At 38.8% G+C, this 22,038-nt stretch overlaps 1 protein-coding gene across 1 annotated transcript in view; it reads right to left on the bottom strand.

Annotated features, from left to right (window-relative positions):
- The window catches only part of Wif1 (Wnt inhibitory factor 1), a 70,851-nt gene extending 49,183 nt beyond the window's left edge, over positions 1-21,668 (bottom strand). Inside the window, exons 1-2 of the mRNA XM_005328698.4 lie at positions 21,144-21,668; positions 20,523-20,662 (exon numbers count right to left, since the gene is read on the bottom strand). Coding sequence (XP_005328755.1) covers positions 20,523-20,662; positions 21,144-21,291 — 288 coding nt within the window. The 5' untranslated portion in view covers positions 21,292-21,668. The remainder of the gene's footprint in view (positions 1-20,522; positions 20,663-21,143) is intronic.
- Between the last annotated feature and the right edge of the window lie 370 nt (positions 21,669-22,038).

Here is a 22,038-nt window from a genome sequence, read left to right as displayed (position 1 = left end):
TTAAAACCCATCAAAGGGGGTGTGGCTACCAGCACGGTTCTGCGGCTGATCCAGGTACCCGGTTTCCAACTCCCCCACCCTTAGCTTCAATAACTCAAAATATTTCCCACAAGCTTTGGGGGGTTGTAGCTATCAACGCAAAACAACAACTGTACAGGCACCTGGTTTCTACCTCAGAGACTAGAGCAGGGAAGATACAGGTGGAAGCTCATTTCCTTTCACACTGGCTATACCCACCACCCTGAATACAGAGGCTCAAGCTAGGAATAGACAATGCCACCTACTGGAAGCAAGGAAAGCAGTGTTCTGAGAGACTTTTTTTTTCTCTTTCTTTCTCTTTTCTTCTCTATCTTCCACAACTTCAGCATATGTGAAACCAAGAACTGTGCATGAACAACCAAATTACCAAAGTAATATAATATAGAGGAATTGCATATACCCCACCTCCCCCCTTTTTTTATTTCTATCTTACTTCCCTTTTCCTTCTCTTATTTCTCTTTTCTTCCTTGTTATTTTTTTCTTTTTTTTAATTCGTATTCTATCTCACTTTCAATCTCCTAACTTTTGCTATCTATACATAGGGTAACTATCTAAATAGATAGGAGGTTGAGTCTATACATTCTTCCATAAATTACCAGTCTAGTGGTTAGAGTTCTCCAAAGGTGCTAAGTTAGTTTAACCTCATACCCTCACTCCTTTCCCTCTAAGTGTAACATCCTTCGTCTGAAATTAAGTTTTCTATGTGCCACCAGATATGAAACTAATGAATATATTCTTAAGTAATAATTAAAACCAATATCTATAGTCTTAGAATCTAACTATAAATGTATTAATAATGAAAATTTGTGCTTAGATAATGTACTGTTGATATTGGGATCTGTTAACATTGTCTTTCTCCGAAACAGAGGGATTTTGGAGCTATACAAGAACAATACAAATATATAAGGGGAAAAACATTAGCACAACAGTTTCACAAAGCTAGAAAGAATCATGAGCAGTATGAAAAGACAATGAAAGAAAGGACCACAAACAATACAGGTTAATTCAACATTAGATGAAGTAATATCTGTAGTTGATGGATGTCAGACAAAGAGTTCAGGATATACATGCTTCAGATGATCTGGAGTCTCAAGGAAGACATTATACAGCAAATTCCAGACAATGAAAAATCACTTTGACAATGAATTACATAAACAAATCCAAGAAGCAAAAGATCAACTCTATAGGGAGATAGAGGATATAAAAAACAAACAGAAATCCTGGAAATGCAGGAAACAATAAACCAAATTAAAAACTCAAATGAGAGTATTACCAGCAGAGTAGAACACTTAGAAGATAGAACTTCAGACAACGAAGACAAAGTTTTTCAACTTGAAAAGAACATAGACAGCTCAGGGAGAATGTTAAGAAATCATGAGCAGAACATCCAAGAATTATGGGATAACATCAAGAAACCAAACCTAAGAGTTATTGGGATACAAGAGGGTACAGAGGTCCAAACCAAGGGAATGAGCAATCTATTCAATGAAATATTACTAGAAAACTTCCCAGACTTAAAGAATGAAAAAGAAATCCAAATACTAGAAGCCTACAGGACACCAAATGTACAAAATCATAAGAGATCCACACCAAGACACATTATAATGAAGATGCCCAACATACAGAATAAGGAGAGAATCTTAAAAGCCACAAGAGAGAGGAAGCAGATTACATTTAGGGGTAAACCAATCAGGATAACTGCTGATCTTTCAACACAGACTCTGAAAGCTAGAAGATCCTGGAACAACATATTTCAAACACTGAAAGGAAATGGGTTCCAACCAAGAATCATGTATCCAGCGAAATTAAGCTTCAGGATTGAAGATGAAATAAAAATCTTCCACGATAAACAAAAGTTAAAAGAATTTGCAGCTAGAAAACCAGCTCTTCAAAACATCCTTGGCAAAACATTACAGGAAGAGGAAATGAAAAATAACAATGAAAACCAACAGTGGGAGGTAGTACAGTAAAGGAAAAACTAAGCATAGAGGAAAAACAAATCATGTTAAGTATCATACATAACCAAATATGGCTGGAAATACAAACTATTTCTCAATAGTAACCCTAAATGTTACTGGCTTAAATGCACCAATCAAAAGACATAGGCTAGTAGAATGGATTAAAAAAAGATCCAACAAAATGCTGCCTACAGGAGACTCATCTGATAGGAAAAGACATATACAGACTGAAGGTGAAAAGTTGGGAAAAATCATATCACTCATACGGACCCCGGAAGCAAGCAGGGGTGTCCATACTTGTATCAAATAAAATAGACTTCAAGACAAAGTTAATCAAAAGGGATAAACAAGGACACTACATACTGCTCAAGGGAACCATACACCAACAAGATTTGACGATCATTAATATATATGCCTCAAACAATGGTGCAGCTACATTCATCAAACAAACTCTTCTAAAGTTCAAGAGTCTAATAGACCACAACACAATAATCATGGGAGATTTTAACACACCTCTCTCACCAATGGACAGATCTCCCAAACAAAAGTTGAATAAAGAAACCATAGAGCTCAATAATACAATTAATAAATTAGACCTAATTGATATATACAGAATATACCACCCAACATCAAGCGGATACACTTTCTTCTCAGCAGCACATGGATCCTTCTCAAAAATAGATCATATATTATGTCACAGGGCAAATCTTAGCAATTATAAAGGAGTTGAGATACTACCATGCATTTTATCTGATCATAATGGAATGAAATTGGAAATCAATAATAAAATGAGAAAGGAAAAATCCTACATCACATGGAGATTAAACAATATGCTACTGAATGAACAAAGGGTTACAGAAGACATCAAAGAGGAAATTAAAAAATTCTTAGAGATAAATGAAAACTCAGACATAACATATCGAAATCTCTGGAACACTATGAAAGCAGTACTAAGAGGAAAATTCATTTCATGGAGTTCATTCCTTAAAACAAAGAAAAGCCAACAAATAAATGACCTCACACTACACCTCGAAGCCTTAGAAAAAGAAGAACAAATCAGCAGCAAATACAGTAGAAGGCAAGAAATAATTAAAATTAGAGCTGAAATCAATGAAATCAAAACAAAAGAAACAATTGAAAAAATTGACAAAACTAAAAGTTGGTTCTTTGAAAAAATAAATAAGATTGATAGATCACTAGCCACGCTAACAAAGAGAAGAAGAGAGAGAACCCAAATTACTAGCTTACGGGATGAAAAAGGCAACATCACAACAGACAATTCAGAAATATAGAAGATAATTAGAAATTATTTTGAAACCCTATACTCTAATAAAATAGAAGACAGTGAAGGCATCGATAAATTCCTTAAGACATATGAACTACCCAGATGAGTCAGGATGATATAAACAACCTAAACAAACCAATATCAAGTGAGGAAATAGAAGAAGCCATCAAAAGACTACCAACCAAGAAAAGTCCAGGACCAGATGGATATACAGCAGAGTTTTACAAGAACTTTAAAGAAGAACTAATACCAATTCTCCACAATCTATTTCAGGAGATAGAAAAAGAGGGAGAACTTCCAAATTCATTCTATGAGGCCAATATCACCCTGATTCCAAAACCAGATAAAGACACCTCAAAGAAAGAAAACTACAGACCAATATCCCTAATGAATTTAGATGCAAAAATCCTCAATAAAATTCTGGCAAATCATATACAAAAACATATCAAAAAGATCGTGTACCATGATCAAGTAGGATTCATCCCTGGGATGCAAGGCTGGTTCACGTTATTCACCACATCAATAGACTTAAAGATAAGGACCATATGATCATCTCGATAGACGCAGAAAAAGCATTCGAAAAAAGTACAGCATCCTTTTATGTTCAAAACGTTAGAAAAACTAGGGATAACAGGAACTTACCTCAACATTGTAAAAGCTATCTATGCTAAGCCTCAGGCTAGCATCATTCTGAATGGAAAAAAACTGAAGGCATTCTCTCTAAAATCTGGAACAAGACAGGGATGCCCTCTCTCACTACTTCTATTCAATATAGTTCTCAAAATACTGGCCAGAGCAAATAGACAGACAAAAGAAATTAAAGGCATTAAGATAGGAAAAGAAGAACTTAAATTATCACTATTTGCGGATGATATGATTTTATACCTAGAAGACCCAAAAGGGTCTACAAAGAGACTACTAGAGCTAATAAATGAATTCAGCAAAGTGGCAGGATATAAAATCAACATGCATAAATCAAAGGCATTCCTGTATATCAGCAACAAATCTTCTGAACTGGAAATGAGGAAAACCACACCATTCACAATATCCTAAAAAAAAATAAAATACTTGGGAATCAACCTAACAAAACAGGTGAAAGATTTATACAATGAAAACTACAGAACCCTAAAGAGAGAAATAGAAGAAGATCTTAGAAGATGGTAAAATATACCCTGTTCATGGATAGGCAGAACTAACATCATCAAAATGGCAATATTACCAAAAGTTCTCTATAGGTTCAATGCAATGCCAATCAAAATCCCAACGACATTTCTTGTAGAAATAGAGAAAGCAATCATGAAATTCATATGGAAAAATAAAAGACCCAGAATAGCAAAAGCAATTCTAAGCAGGAAGTATGAATCAGGAGGTGTAGCGATACCAGATTTCAAACTGTACTACAGAGCAATAGTAACAAAAACAGCATGGTACTGGTACCAAAACAGGCAGGTGGACCAATGGTACAGAATAGAGGATACAGAGACCGATCCACAAAATTACAACTATCTTATATTTGATAAAGGGGCTAAAAGCATGCAATGGAGGAAGGATAGCATCTTCAACAAATGGTGCTAGGAAAACTGGAAATCCATATGCAACAAAATGAAACTGAATCCTCTTGCCATGCACAAAAGTTAACTCAAAATGGATCAAGGAGCTTGATATCAAATCAGAGACTATGCGTCTGATAGAAGAAAAGGTTGGCTCCCATCTACATATTGTGGGGTCGGGCTCCAAATTCCTTAATAGGACACCCATAGCATAAGAGTTAATAACTAGAATCAACAAATGGGACTTACTTAAACTAAAAAGTTTTTTCTCAGCAAGAGAAACAATAAGAGAGGTAAACAGGGAGCCTACATCATGGGAACAAATGTTTACTCCTCACATTTCAGATAGAGCCCTAATTTCCAGAGTATACAAAGAACTCAAAAAATTAAACAATAAGAAAACAAATAACCCAATCAACAAATGGGCCAAAGACCTGAACAGACACTTCTCAGAGGAGGACATACAATCAATCAACAAGTACATGAAAAAATGCTCACCATCTTTAGCAGTCAGAGAAATGCAAATCAAAACCACTCTAAGATACCATCTCAGTCCAGTAAGATTGGCAGCCATTATGAAGTCAAACAACAATAAGTGCTGGCGAGGATGTGAGGAAAAGGGTACTCTTGTACATTGCTGGTGGGACTGCCAATTGGTGCGGCCAATATGGAAAGCAGTATGGAGATTCCTGGGAAAGCTGGGAATGGAACCACCATTTGACCCAGCTATTGCCCTTCTCAGACTATTCCCTGAAGACCTTAAAAGAGCGTACTACAGGGATACTGCCACATGGATGTTCATAGCAGCACAATTCACAATAGCTAGACTGTGGAACCAACCCTGATGCCCTTCAATAGATGAATGGATAAAAAAAAAAATGTGGCATTTATACACAATGGAGTACTATGCAGCACTAAAAAATGATAAAATCATGGAATTTGCAGGGAAATGGATGGCATTAGAGCAGATTATGCTAAGTGAAGCTAGCCAATCCCTAAAAAACAAATGCCAAATGTCTTCTTTGATATAATGAGAGCAACCAAGAACAAAGCAGGGAGGAAGAGCAGGAGGAAAAGATTAACATTAAATAGAGTCATGAGGTGGGAGCGAAAGGGAGAGAAAAGGGCAATTGCATGGAAATGGAAGGAGACCCTCATTGTTTTACAAAATTACATATAAGAGGTTGTGAGGGGAATGGGAAAAAAATAAGGAGAGAAATGAATTACAGTAGGTGGGGTAGAGAGAGAAGATGGGAGGGGAGGGGAGGGGGATAGTAGAGGATAGGAAAGGTAGCAGAATACAACAGTTACTAATAGGGCATTATGTAAAAATGTGGATGTGTAACCCATGTGATTCTGCAATCTTTGTAATGTTTTGAATAACCAATAAAAAAATAAAAAGACAAAAAAAAGAACCTAGAAAAAAAAAAGAAGACAAGTGACCAGCACAATGACTGACAAAGAGAAAACATGTGTTAGCTATTTCTCCTCTTCTCCTCCTCTTTTTTCTTCTCCTTGTGCTCCATCCCTTCTTGTTTAATTTATCATACAAGGTGTATAGACTAACAGATGAATTCAAAATTCCCTGACTTAATCTCCAACTCTAGCAATGAGCTCTTTTACAATTGGAGTATAAAGTACCAATAACTTCCACCTGTGAGAATTTTATACTTCTGATCAGTATCTAGGAGTCAAGGATGAAGAGCTCCAAGCACCTGGGTGCTGTGGTGCACACCTGTAATCCCAGTGGCTCGGGAGGCCAAGGCAAGAAGATTGCTGAGTTCAAAGCCAGCCTCAGCAAAAGCAAGGTGCTAAAAACTCAATGAGACCCTGTCTCTAAGTAAAATACAAAAAAGGGCTGAGGATGTAGCTCAGTGGTTAAGTGCCCCTGAGTTTAATCCCTGGTACAAGAAAAAAAAAAAAGAAAAAAGAAAAAACAAACAAACAAAAACCCTGCAAAGCTGATAAATATGAAGTAGCTGAAGAAACTGGGGGTGTTTGGTGTACAGAAAAGACAATTTGAAGGGGACAAGAGCCGTCCTCAAATGCCTATGGTCTGGTTTCCACTGACAGGAGGGTTAAAACATGAGCACTGGTCCAGACAACAGGGAGTGGGTTGGGGGAGGAATTCCAGATATGAGCAGGAATCCCAGGGGAGTCTCAGTTGGGACTTGGGGTTCCACTGTCTCTGGTTTTCTGCAGCATCCTCTGGCATACATGGGACAGAGGGGACCTGCTAATTGGGAGTTTCTTATTCAGTAGACTGGAAAATCAGGGATGGGTAAAAATAAGGAAGAGGCACTGGTACTGAAAGATCTAAGGCCTGGCCCTAAAGATGGGGCCTGATATCTATATGAACATGGGCTGCAGGAACAGTCTTAAGGTACCAAGGGACACAGTTCAATGCCAGACTGAGGAAACGGGCAGCATCCCCATTTCTTCACAGAATACCAGGCTGCAATAAAACCCTGAGATGGCCTATGGAGAATATAGTCCAGTGTGGCCTTCTGGGTGACTATAGCTCCTGGAGCAAGGACAGATGGCACTTGGACCTGAAAAGCAGCCTTCTTACTTGTGGCAAGCAGCACAGGTCAAGGTATTTCTGTCCAGGATGGCCTCTGTGGAGCCTTTCTTAGAACTCAAAATGAGCTAATCTTGGCTGGGAAATGAACAGAGGTAAATGAACCAGAGGTCCTCCATGAGCAAATGAAGGAAACAAGTCAGCTATCTTGATAATGCAGGTGGGACTCTCCAAATGAGAGCCCATAGACTGATAGAGTACGCAGATATTCAAGTTACACTGGGAAGACAGGAGTGTGCCTCCTTACAAAGAGCAACTCTCTATCGTTAACACAATAAGATATATTTAAAACCCTGCCTTCATAAGTTTCTAGCCACTGGACATGATTATTCAGGAGCGAAGAAACCATAATTTGTGGATACGTTGGAGAAAGGCTGGGTCATTGCGTTGGATGAGCTCTGCAATCTCTTCAAACCCTGCTATTCTGCATCTTTTAAATATATAGCCAGAAAAGGCAAGGAATCTATTGAATGAACGAGGGAAGATAACCCGAAATTTGACTCTTACATGAATTTGAGCAATTGTTTAAAAGAAAGAAATATATATAGTCAGTAGGTCATGAAATCATTCACACTTTTATTGACAGTGAGTTCTCAAACATGGCATGAGTTTTCATGTTATTGGTGGCACAGATTTCAGAAAATTTATCTTCCAGTGAATGAATATATTAATGGTCTATTTAAACAAGTAACATAAAGAGCAAAATACCCCATATGGGTCTGGTAGACAGATGGCACCTGAAGTTTCAAAAAACATTAAGGTGGAAAATTCCCTGAAGTAACTTTTACATTGCCATCTGCTGGCTAGTGCTGTAAGTGACAGCAATATAAATACAATCTCAAATCTTAATCAAGTACTAACTTAAAATAGGAATATTAATGCAACCTTCAAAGGGTAGAAATCAAATGGCTTCACTAAGTACACAAAAATCAAATACCAGAATAATTCTGCAAGACTACTGGGATTCATCTGGGGATTGCCTTAAGTATGAGGTATCCCACATGGATTCTACTTCAGATGTGAATTCCACCAGTGGTACATCCATGAATGATACTGAAATACTACTTGGAAGCCCAAAGCATCCTACCAAGCCCTACAGTATAAGTTTATTCAAAGCTATCTTCAACTCTTACAAACTAGTTTCCTCAAGAGTGGTTTTAGATGTGTCATGTGTGAGAGTTGATTTGCTCTGTGATGCAGTGACATTTGTCATACCCATCTCCAAAAAACTGATGGCAAGTGAAAGGCAGGATTCTTTAGGCTCAATTATCTCAAGTACACACAAGCCATGAAGTTAAGCAGAGCAAAAGTTATTCCAGTTGTGCATCTCTTACTGTTATGGGCCTTGGGGTACATCCTGAAGGACACCAAGCCCCTATCAGGTACACATTCCTCTTCCAATACAGTTCCTTCCTCAGTACTTCATAGTAGCTTGTTCATATTGCAATTATAAATAATGCATGTATCATAGTTATTTGGGGGTCATATCTGTTTCCACTTTGGGCAATAATCTCCTTGAGGGCAAGCTTTATATCCAATTTACATTTGTCTTTTTAGTGTTCCGGATAAACTTCAGCATTACATAAGACCTTAATAAATATTTGGGTTGAGGTCAAAAGAAGGAAGGACAAGAATCAATATTTTTCTATTCATGTCTTAGGTCTAGACTCAAATTTTTTTAAACTGCCTATCAGACTCTACCATCTCAAATGGACCTCATTATCAGTGCACCCTAAACAGTTCTGCTCTTGCTCCTATAATTACTTTCTCAGCTAAGATACCACTATGCAACGATCTACATTGTTCTCAACTACCTCATTTCCATTAACACCCGTGTGCATATCCAATAAGCCTTGTCAATTGCACCGTCCTCCCTCCCTCCCATCCTCTCCATTGCCTTCCTTAGTTCAGGCCCATCTTACCTTTTTGTGGTCCCTCAAATAACTTCCTAATTGGCTTCTAGTCCTCAGTCAGACATCTCATCATCCACCTCCATCAGCCACAGAAGTTAGCCCCCCACACACACACACACAACATTCTTACTTTCTTTTAAACTTTCAATGGTTCCCCACTGTCTATGAGACAAATTCAACTATGGCTTACTGAAGCTATTGTCATCTTTCCTAAGCTTACTTTTTAGGTCCATATTCCTCAGTTCCTGTTCCATAAACTCTAACCATTTTCAATAATTGTCATTCTCCAGTGACACCAATGACTCTCATTCTGCAAACCTCCCTATGGGTTACTGGGTACAGCCAGCTAGAATGCCTACCTCAGCCCCATTCTGCTGAGGTAGAATGTATCTCTATACTGTATCTTTTGAGATAACGCTCAGATGTTACCTCCAATATCTTCTCTAGCATCCAAGCAAGTGCAATGTACCTGAACAATGGCAAAATCCTCTGGATTTATGCTCTCACAGCACTTTCCTTAGGACATTATTTTTAAAGAGAGAGAGCAAGAGAGAGAGAGAATTTTAATGTTTATTTATTTATTTTTAGTTTTCGGCAGACACAACATCTTTGTTTGTATGTGGTGCTGAGGATCAAACCCGGGCCGCACGCATGCCAGGCGAGCATGCTACCGCTTGAGCCACAACCCCAGCCCACTCCTTAGGGCATTTGTGAGAGCCACAGCTAGTCCATATGAAGCCTCTTTACAAATTAAGTAAAAGCAGCCCCTCTGTGCCAGGGTATAAAGACCAGAGAAGTGAAATGTGGGTTGGCTTTTGGCTCCCACCTATCCTTTGGCTAGATCCTCATGTGCAATGTAAAACCTGGTCTGTGTTGGCCTTGGGAACTTATCCCAATTATTATAATAGCCTTATTGATGCTTAATAAGCATTCTTCTTCCCTAGCTGATAATCTCTTGGAGGCAGTTAACTTCAATTAAAATTTGTATTTTTATGAACGATGGCATAGTAGGCATTGATAAATATTCTCAGAATTATTATTATTTTTTTGAGTGAGAAGATATCCCAAAAGCTATACAAAATATATGTATGGGGGGCCGGGGTTGTGCCTCAGTGGCAGAGCGCTTGCCTCGCACATGTGAGGCACTGGGTTCGATCCCCAGCAGCACATAGAAATAAATAAACAAAATAAAGATATTTTAAAAATACATGTATGAAGATGTGAATTTGATGTCAACATACCTTATATATAATCAGATATATGATAAATTGTTGAATAATGGTGTATTAAGAATTGTAATGCAAAAAAAAAGATTGGGAAAAAAAAGTTATCATAGCAGATCTGAGGAAGATCTCTGAAGTACAAAGATGTATGCAAACGTATTCTTAGCTGTGTGGTCTTGTGCAAGTCACTTAACTTTCTTATGTCCTGGTTTGCTTGACCCTAAGGTTGTGAGGATTTGATGAGAGATGAGCTATGAAGTGCTCCAAAGACTGGCTGGCCCAGAGTATGCTCTATGTTAATCTTGAACATCATTATTTTTAACATGAACATTATTATTTTTAACATAGTATAAATGCTTTTAAGTCTGGCAACAAACAAGACCATTTGGGGGAAATAAATCTTTGTGGTCTTGATTTTTAAAATCTAGAGACAGATCTTACATTTCATATGAAGATATTATCATTAATGTCCAATAATTTAACATGTTTTCTTTTGAGCTAGGATTGTAGTATTTTAGAATTTGGAAAAAATTTAGAAGGAACCCAAACCACATTTCATATAAAGCCTGGGTGCTCAAATGGTTAAGTGACCTCTCCACAAGCTCTAGCGGTTTTTCATCTGGACTTCACCACATGTCCAGCCCCTCAAGTCCTTATCTCCCCCTTATCCAGCTTCCAGTGTTTTCCCTTCTACATGCCCAGCCCCCGCCCCAGGCACCACTGACCTCTCCCACAAAGCACTTCCACAACTGCTCTCTCTGCCTCTGCCAGTCCTTCTCCTCATGCCTTCCTCCCATCTCAGCTGATGAAACAATTCATGAACATCCTTCAAGTCCCAGTTCCAATGTCACAGATACCCCCGAGGGAAGCCTCCCTTTACGGCCCCAGCCAAAATTAGCTGCTTCTTTCTCTGTGTTCCTGGAGCACTTAGAACAACGGCTCTGGATCCCAACTGCCTAGGTTTGATCCGAGCTTCACCACTTACCAGCAGCGCGGTCTTCACTCCTCAGTGCCTCAGTTGCCTTATCTGTCCAACAGGAATAATAATGGGACCTGCCCCGTTTAGTTATGCATTAGGCCAAGAGTTATCAACTGCCTCCTAGGTGCCAGGAGCTGTCCAGCACATGGAGATATATGGTGAACAGGACAGAGTACTTGCTTATAGGAGCTGACATAGAATGGGAGAGTCAAACAAAACCAAAGATAATCAAGCAGTTTCTTATCCTTACGTACAGCAGAGGTAGAGGAGAAAAAAAGGCTAACAGGGCCACCACGGAGTGAGGCAAAGCAGAGGAAATGAGTCACTCCCTATTCCTAGCACCAAGACTTTCAGATTCTATCTCCTAAAAATTGCTCCTATTTCCCTCCTCTTCGTTTGTGATCCCAGATTTCTCTCCTTTTCGTTGAGATCTCCTCTACTTGCCAGAAGGATGATCTGAGGACATAATTCTGACTTTGCCATCCTCCACTTTACACTTTTCAGTGACTGACCTACCATTATCAATGGAACAAGTCCCACAGGCTTTTGCATGGTGAACAGTACCCTCTGGGACCTAGTTGTGCTGCCTACCTCTCCACTTCTGATGCTGTACCACCCTTTTAAAACACACCAAATACCAGTGACCCAGACAATCAGACATCTGGTCTCTGTGCTGTTTCCTTTCCCTAAAGGCCATCCTGTCCTCCCCATTGTTGCTTGGCCAGCTCAACAGTCAGACTCAGCTCAGGAGATACTTGCCTGTGTTCTCACACTAGCCTGGGAATACCTCAGGGCTTCCATAATATCACACCCCCAAAATTATTAAGATAATATGTTTATATTTCTGTCTTTCCAATTAGCTGCTAATTTTCTTAAGGGCAAAGAATGGTTCTTAATCACGTTTTAATTCCAGGGCAAGATCTAAGTTCTGGCCAAGAGTGGCAATGCAAGACTGTTCTCATGTTGCTAACTGAAACACTTACCCTCTAAAGTGTCCCTTTGTCCCAGGCCCTTAACACACAGCTGCCCTGTGAGATTTTATTCAGGTGAATGGGTTTTTAAGGATGCCTGACAATTTCCAAGATTTTTTCATCACATTTATCCATAAAATCTCAGAAGAAGATAAATGTGTAGCTCAGAAGGATAAACATCCATGTGCCTAGCTAAAAAAACACAGAAGAACAGCAATTGTCCTGGGACTTCGGGATTTTAAATATTAATAAATTTTAAAAGAAAATCAAATACTTGAAAAAAAAAAGCAGGCTTATTTCACATAAATCCAGGGCCAATGTTCAACTTCTCATTTTTTAAACTGAAGGAGAACCTGTTAAGCTGAATTTCCATACTTCTATTGTACTTTCCTCAGTTCTTCAAAAAGTAGTGTGGGAATTGAAAAGAGAAGTTAAGTAAATGGGTTTTTAAAAAAAAAAAAAAAACATACTGTTTTTCCTTCTTTAAGCTCCCTTTTATGTTACATTCAAATTCTAGACTTCATTAGAAAATTAGATTGATTTTTTTTGTTCCACATACTCAGAGAAAGCTATGTTTTATAGTGTCATATTCTAATCAGAGAGAGACAGAGAGAGGAAGAAGGAGGAGGAGGAGGAGAAAAAGGAGGAGGAGGAGGGAGAGGAGGGAAGAAAATCATCATAAACCCTTCCAAAAGCTTAGTAAGAAAAAGAGCTAAATGAAGGCTGTGGAGAAGCCACTGTCCAGGGCTGGGGATGTGGCTCAAGCGGTAGCGCGCTCGCCTGGCAAGTGTGTGACCAGGGTTCGATCCTCAGCACCACATACAAACAAAGATGTTGTGTCCACCGGAAACTAAAATAAATAAATAAATATTAAAATTCTCTCTCTCTCTTTCTCTCATCTCTCTCTTTAAAAAAAAAAAAAAGAAGAAGCCACTGTCCACCCAACACATAATCAAGGATCAACTCAACACATCCCTAGGATAAGCCTGCAAGGAGTTGAGTCCAATCACTGCAGAGAAGAAATAACCCCTGCTGAGTTGCTTCTACTTCCACTTCTCTGCCTCCAGACCCTTCCTCCATGGTTTGACCCTGATCTCCCCTTCCTTGGGTTCCCATTTCTTGTCAGTTGAGATTCAAGGCCTTTCATCATCACCTAGACCATGTATCTGGACATCCCGAGCCCTCTCTGTGGGAGGTGGTTTCTTCCCTGGCTGATCTAACTCATCCTTCCAGAATTGATTTGAACATAACCTGTTCAGAGAGCTCACTGAAGCACCCCTGGCACCCATCCTCCCTCAGGAGGAGAAAGAGTGGCTTTCTTTGTGCTCTCAGTTAGTCCTGCACTTTCCAACCTCATTTGGGTGAGTGTGATGAGTATTTGTTTCCTAGGCTGTGAGCATCCTCTGGGCAGCGCTGGGTTTATTCCTTTTTGTATGCTCTGTGTCTTGCTCCATGTTTGTTGATGGAGGACTTGAGTCAGAATCGCCGCATGGGAGAACAACTCCCATCTACCAGGGTCCATGGGAATGGAACCAAGTCACTCCCATGTAACTATAGCCAGTTGGCTGGATTATTACAGCAAAAGAAGCCCTGATCTCACAACCTCCTCCAGAGCTCCAGCAACAGAGTGAAGGACATTTTCACTAAACTCTTAACGCCTCCCCCCCCCCCCGCAAATTGTTCCCTCAAAATGTCCATTTTATTTACCAAGGACAGTTAAGCTAAATGAGTATAATCCAAAACAAAATGCCTTATTGGATATCATGCCTTTCTGCTTCACCACAACCATTTTAAAGACTTTTATTTGTGTGAGTAATTTAAAGTCAGGAATAAGCAGAGAGGACACTAGTGGGTTTGTTTACACACTTTTACACCACCATGGAAGGAAGACATAACAAAGTTTACATTTATGCCATGTAAATCGCTATAGAACCAGATGTGGCTTACAAGGTGCCTTGTAACTCATCTCCTCTAAGCAATAAAACCTTTTTTTTTTTTTTTCTGGCAAAAGTTTGAGAAACTAACCGCTGTTTTCTATCAGCAAATAGAACAGATGGCTGGCACATGCCTGCTTTGCTAAATGAAATGGGCTCTCTGCAGAATTACTCTTTGATCCCTAGTGGCATGTCCACAACACCACAATGAAAAATACCACAGTAGAGCAGAATCAAAACATGAAAAGTTTAAAGCTATCCTTTTGACATGAGTCCCTCCTTTAAAAAATCATGCCCACAGCATGTAAACATATTCACATTCCCACTCAGAAACCATGACCAGGGGTCAGACACAAGGTATGTCCTTTATTTGGTGGCATGAAACCACACTGAGGTATGATGGCAAACCCCAAGAGGGCAAAGGTATGAAACCACTTGGGCTATAACTATCCAAACAATCATAACTTCATTAGGAAAAAAATGTGGACAGTACCTATTCAGGGCTTTAAATAATAGAACTCAGTATTACCACAACTTCAGATTGGAAAGGGTATTTGGCAGTTCCTTTGAAGATAGAGAGGAAGTACTTGAATTAAAATTCACCCTGAATTGTTACTCTTGATTTGTGTCAAAGGAGAAAGGAAGGAAAGAACATTTTAAATACAGGTCCCCTGAACTCAACCAGTCCAATGGGAAGCAAAAGAAGACAAACTGTAGTCAATTTTTTTTTTAAAGAGAGAGTGAGGAGAGAGAGAGGGGGGGGGGGGGAATTTTAATATTTATTTTTTAGTTATCAGCGGACACAACATCTTTGTTTGTGTGTGGTGCTGAGGCTCGAACCCGGGCCGCATGCATGCCAGGCAAGCGCGCCACCACTTGAGCCACATCCCCAGCCCCTGTAGCCAAAATTTAATAGGGCCATTATATCAAATGCCATATTGAAAAAACAAACTATCTGGGACTGTAGGGGTATTTTGATGATGAGATTGGATAATCTAGTTGACACTACACAACATGTCAATAAAGCAATTCTGTTTTTTAAAAATTGCAAAAAAAAAAAAAAGTGAGTCAGTTGTCAAAAAATGGCCTGTTTTTTATTTCCTTTTTAGCCAATGGTACTTTTCTCATTTTCCTGCTACACTGGGGAGGTACTGACTATTATCATTCACAAAGGAACCACTATCCAGGCAAAGTTCTCAAATGTTCTTTATACTTGATGTTTTATTTTTATTGTTATCATTTCTGGCAGTTTTCTGTAATTCAAGATTTTTTTTCTAATTGAAAGGGAGCTAGTGAAGGTCATGGATTAATTTATAATTAGCTTTACACGTTAGAAAATGTTTCACTTGATACACTACATCTTCAATGTATTTAATATTTTCTACTTTTGGTGGTCATCCAGAAAAACAAAGGAGCATATTACTGCAGTTTAATTCAATAAAGTCAATTCTTCTACAATACACTCATTGCCAAGGCAGCTAAATTTCCCTCTTCCTCTCCTATAGCCATAGCAACACATTAAAGTCTTGTTTTTAAACATCTTGAAACCGATAATAACAAAGCTACACCACTGACTTCTAGTGGTTGTAGGAATTCTATACACTATACATGACAAAAGTTTGCTCTAAGATCTCAACCTGGTAGTACAGATGGCTAGAGCCTGCTTAGTAATCCAAGTGTTGGATTTGAAGTTAATATTCGTTGGTTATCTTTGCCCAGAGAATTCCTATTCCACAGTTACCAATTTCACCCCAACCTTTGCCATCCATCTCAGAAATCCAGGCCTTTGGTCACAAGGAGATTAGAAACCTAGTACAGATGGCTCAGCATAAATCCATCACCACTGTTAAAAAAGGGCAACATCAAAAGAGATGCCTTATTAACTTGGTACCAGATTCACAGTATCTTAGCATGTTTTTTGCAGATAATAGAACATATTACAGTTATTAAGATCAAGTCTGTATGATCTTTATAAATGAAGATCTATTTATAAGAGCTATATAAATAAACCTTTTGGCCTTACACCAAACTGGTTCATATGGAAATCAGTAGTGTTGTCCTAATGTTAGAATTCAGATTTTTCTAACAAAACCTCTCATTAAATTTTTACTCAAAAACCATTGGGTTTAGGAAGTGTTATTTTCCAAATAAAATGTTTAATTAGTACCAAATTTAGAGAACCAAAATGGTTGCTCATGGCCGCTGCCTGTCTCAAATTTAGGGGGAAAAAAAAGTATGCCTCATCGAAAAATATTAACTATTAAAAAGTTACATGCAATAATAAAGAAAATTTCCCCTTAATGACTGAAAGTCCTTTAAGCTGTGGCCTCTTCAGTGGAAAATCTTCTCTCAACTAAAAGCCTGGAAAAGAGGCATACCAGAAAATGAGTATTTTATATAGGAGATAAAATGGAGGCCAGGAAAACAAGAATTTTAGGGAAAGAGAGAGGGATCAGGTAGGATGATTTCAGGCAGGAAAGTATTATAAAAAAGAGTTTGGGGAGACCTCAAAAAAAAAAAAAGAAAGAAAGAAAGAAGAAACAATTGGTGAGAATCAGATGCACGTGAATGAGTTCTTTGATATCCAGAGATAGATTACACCCAGCAACCAATTGTTTTTATCATTTTGTTGAGTGAGGTGTAGTGGGAAAATGATGCCAGATAATAAACATGAATGAAATATTTATAATTTAGAACATCATACAATTCTAAACACATGATTTTTACATATCTTAATGTAATTTTTTTAATATTATACATCAATGAATGCTCATTGTGGAAGAACAAAAACATAATAGATGCAGATGTAATCCATGTTTACACTTTGGAGGATCAGATGGTTTTTTCCTGTCTCTACCAACCTATTTCACAATGGAATAAAACAGAAGATGCTATGTTGCAGACTTCTTAATTAGTCATGAAAATCTTTCCCATGGCCTCAAAAGGAGGTTTAGAATATACTTATTATTGCCTCATTTTGTTCTGCTACTATTTCTGGACCTCTAGGTTATGTCCATGCTTTTACTTGTATAAAAAGAAAGATAAGGGGGCTGGGGTTGTGGCTCAGTGGTAGAATGCTTGCCTCACACAAATGAGGCAGTGGGTTCAATCCTCAGAACGACGTAAAAATAAATAAATAAAGGTATTGTGTCCATCTAAAACTTAAAAAATATTTTAAAAAGTAAAAAGAAAGAGGGCTGGGGTTATGGCTCAGCGGTAGAGCACTCGCCTAGCACGTGCAAGGCACTGAGTTCGATCCTAAGCACCACATAAAAATAAATAAAATAAAGGTATTGTGTCCAACTACAACTAAAAAAATTTTTAAAAAAATAAAAATAAAAATAAATAAAGATAAGAAACATTTCTGGACCATGTTTATGACTATTTACTGAGAATGAATTATGGAAGTAAAATTTCCCATTCAAAGGATTCATGTCAAGCCTTTTGCCATTCAGTTCGATTTGCCCTGCAAAAAAAAGCTAACACAAACATCAAAACATCAGCAACATATAAGTATGGACAAACTCTCCAAATACCAAAATCAAAACAAAACACCCCACAAACTTTTAAAAGAATGGACCAACTTGATGTGGGGAAAGGAACCTCACTATAATTTTTATTTGCATCTGTCTAAAGTAGACCATGCAATGTATTTTATATAGCTCCAAGAACACTTTTGTTTACCACACTAATAATTTATAGGAAGTAGGTTACACTTTATTGCCTCTACTAGGTCTTCCATCCTAAAGTTACTTTAACTTTGTTCATGTTGCTAAAACACTTAACTATAAAGTTTAAAATTTCATTAATCAGGTATGTGTTTTGTTTATGTATTACTGAAACACCTAAGTGTTTGATATTATTTGGATCAAGTAACTATGTAATGGAAAGAACTTTTCATTTTCCATGTAAATGTTTTGATGTGGTTTGGCTTTAGCCATAGATGCCTTTCAAACTATTTAATTGGTATTGAAGTCATTATTTTTCCCATCTTCAAAATGTCCTTGCATTCGAAAACTCAAAGTTCTGGAATCACACAACTTTAGTGAATAAAATTAATCATATTTAAATAATATTTTAAACATGTTGTTATTCGACATTGTGTAGATCATCCCCTCACACACCTATAAAGAAAAGAGACACCAGATTTCAGGTAGTTACCTGAGGTAACCTTTCCCAGAGCATAATGAATGTAGAGAGCACAGTAACTTAATTGAGGTGCTAACATTGTCCTGCCAAATTAGATAATGCATCTGGATGATCAAGACCTAAGCAGGAGGGGGAAATGATAGAAGGTTCATCTTTATGCCAGTTTCACTATTTCCCTAATCCTCCACAAGACATATTCCTGAGGCTGTTTAATAAGCCAATCCATTTTATATTCAACAATATGCCCATATTTGCTAACATGGACTGCTATAAAGCAATAGGGGAATTGAACATGGAATTGAAGCCTTTGCCTCCAATTCCATTCTTCAGAAGACCAACTCATATGCAAAAGGAAGAAGAAGAAAGGAAGGAAGGAAGGAAGGAAGAAAGGAGAGAGCTCCTGGCATTGTTCGCCTCTCCTGTAGTTACCAAACTTCTTCAGCTAATGGGGTGCAGTTCAAGATACCTTCTAATGGTTCAGAAAATTTCATAAAGATACAGGTCAAATGTCTTTCTTTAAAACATAGAATTAATACTAAGCCCATCTGTCAAGTGGTCAACCATAAGTAAACAGATTCAGATAAAAAGAAAAGAAGATAATGAAAGATCATTCCTTGATTTATTATTAATTTCACAATATTACAAAATTAATTGCCCAAAGAGTATCTCTAAAGAAGGAATTTCAGGGAGAAAAGGAACATTATCCCTGTAGAACAATAGAAGCCTCAGTGAATTTATCTGCACAATGGAGTACTAGAATACATGATCTTCCTGTTATGAATGTCAGTGGATCCAAAGCATCATTATTATTTTTTAACCACATAGCAATGAAAGCATTGAACAGTCTAGATTTGATCTATTTTAGAAGAATTTATTTAAAAGAGAGGACAAACTCGAAGGAAAAAAGCTAAAATGATCATGCCCATACTATAACAGGCAATTAGAGAAAACCAAAGTGGTTTTTCAATTTAAAATAGTTACTTTTTATAAAATGTTCTTTCAATCCTATTCTTCTTGAAAATAGCCACTCCAGTAATTCTAGAATAAAAAGACCTAAAATGTGATTTTAATTATAACTACAATGATTTTCATAGTAGGCACATTTTACCAACTAATGAGCAAAAGAATTTATTACTTGCCATTTGTCCTCTAGAGTATATTCTCCAATTGTACTACAGAAATTAAACTCCCATAGCATTTTTATTCTCCCTTTCTTTCCAAAATAAGAGGCCATTTGAATTATACTGAAAAATGTATAAAAAGTAACACACAAAAGACAAAACTCAGGTGCTAAGGAATAAAAGGAATGCTTCATAAAAACAGACTGCAGTTTTTTTTCCACAGGAAAGTATTTAAATAGCAACTTTAAAAATCAATAGGCTGAAGTGTTTTATAACATTCTTATGTAACTGACACCTTTTCAGTCTATGAACTCCTACCAGAAATATAAAGCATTCACATTCCAGTGAAAAACATTTAGCACATCAGCTTTTTAACATGCACTGTGTCAAAAATACTTATGTAGACCTTCAGTTTTTCTGTAAAGTATAAACAATGTCCAAATGATCAGCACATGCTAAGAAAAAATGAGTGTTTTATATATTATGTTAAATTTTAATGACAATGGACAGAGAGACATAGTGATGCTAGTATTTGAGGTCTTTATATTTCTAGCAGTCTAAAGACAACGTGTGGTAGCAAAATAGTAAGCTCGGAGGCAATGCTTGTCCCTTTATTTTGAGAATCTCCAATTTATGTGACAACTTAAAATATTTAAATAAATGGGAATCATCTATTTTGGCGACCAAATGAGAAAATACTCTTTAAAGTGAAATGTACCATACTACACACTTTATAATATCATTCCTATTTACCATCAGGTAGTAGAAATATTAAAGGGCATTTTTTTTCTCCCACACTTTCTGGTTATCAGAACGTACCTGCCCTGCAGCTTGCCAGGTAAAATTCATGGAATGGATATTGACAGGAATAGCTGGCATTCTCTGTTGTGCTTTTCTGAAATCATGTGTAAAGGGGGCCATTTTCCCCTCGGAAACAATCAGGATATCTTCTTCAAATCCTGTTTTTTAAAATAATAAGCAAAAACTATCAAACTAGGTGGACTTGAAAGAATACAAATCAGAAGTTTCATACAAAAAGAAAACCAAAGAATTACTACGGGTCACTTCTTGCCACAAAGCACCTGACTTTGGTACCCCAAAACCCTACTGAGATTACTTTTCCTCTATACGTGCTTAAGGATGATGGGAACAGACACATGTTTTCAGGGCGGGGGAAATGGACATGGAGTTAATTGATACAAACTCTGGACGCACCTAAAAACGTAGGACTGTAACTACCAGCTGCATGATCAGATCACTTGCTCAACCTTGGTTTCTTGAGAGAAAAGTATTAGCATTCAGATGGGAAAAAAAAATGGAACGGAGGTGGGGGCGGTGGGTAGCGATAGCCCTTGGACATTAAGTTTTAAACATATTAAGTGCAGGTATTCCTCCTTTCTTGGAGAGAGTGGGGACACGGGGCAGGGAAGGGGCCCTTACCTATGAGCACTCTTGCCTGGTGCGCATCGATCCACAGGTATAGGCTCTCCTCCCGCGGCTGCCCGGCCTCCGCCCTCAGCACCAGCAGGCACGGGAGGATGCTCCAGAGCCGCAGCGCAGAGGCAGGGAAGGCGCTTCTCCGGGTCATGCTGCTTCGGACCTCCTCGCGGGTGGCGAAACTCCTGCAGCACCTACCCGACCTGCGGTCCTTAAGTTCTTAGCTCGGCTTCAGCCCTCACCCGGAGCTGCTAGACGTGGAGCCTCCGGGCTCCGGTGAGAGTAAGCCTGGGAAGGAGGCGATGAGAAGGGAGGGGAAAGGAGGGGATGAGCGGGCGCGAGCCGCACAGGAGGAGGGGGCGCGAGCCGAGAGGAGAAGGCAGAGACGCAAGGCTGGCAGAGCCGGAGATGCCAGCACGCCCGGCCACGCCAACAGTCTGAGGGTCAAATACGGTGGAAGAGGAAGAGCAGAAAGGGCTGGCCAGAGCGAGGCACAAGCCAGGAGTGGGGTCTGCGAGGTCGAGCCTGTCGCCGCCGGGGGGCGCTGCGGGCCGCGGGGGGCGGGGGGCGGGGCGGCGGGGGACCCTGGAGTCTGCGTTAACGCTGCGGAGCGCCTGGCGGAGAGCTCACCAAGGCGCGGGTGGTCCAGACGCCCAAGGAGAAGCACACTCAAAGGGACCCCTGGGACGTCACGCGTCCCCTCTTCTGGTCAGAGAGGCATGGGGGTGGGGGAGTGGGATGAGCCGAGAAATGGGCTTTTTACCCTTTGCTAACTGAAGGCACAGATTCTACCCTCTCTCCCTCTCCGACAGTATATTCCCTCTCTATTCTCTCTTCACTCTCTCCTCCCTCGTTTTCCAAACACAGTCTTCTCTGAATCCCTTCCAGTTAACACTTG

Source organism: Ictidomys tridecemlineatus, chromosome 6 (genome assembly GCF_052094955.1).
Source record: "Ictidomys tridecemlineatus isolate mIctTri1 chromosome 6, mIctTri1.hap1, whole genome shotgun sequence".
NCBI lineage: Eukaryota > Metazoa > Chordata > Mammalia > Rodentia > Sciuridae > Ictidomys > Ictidomys tridecemlineatus.
The sequence above is the reverse complement of the archived record's forward strand: the minus strand, read 5'-3'. Positions and strand labels throughout refer to the sequence as shown.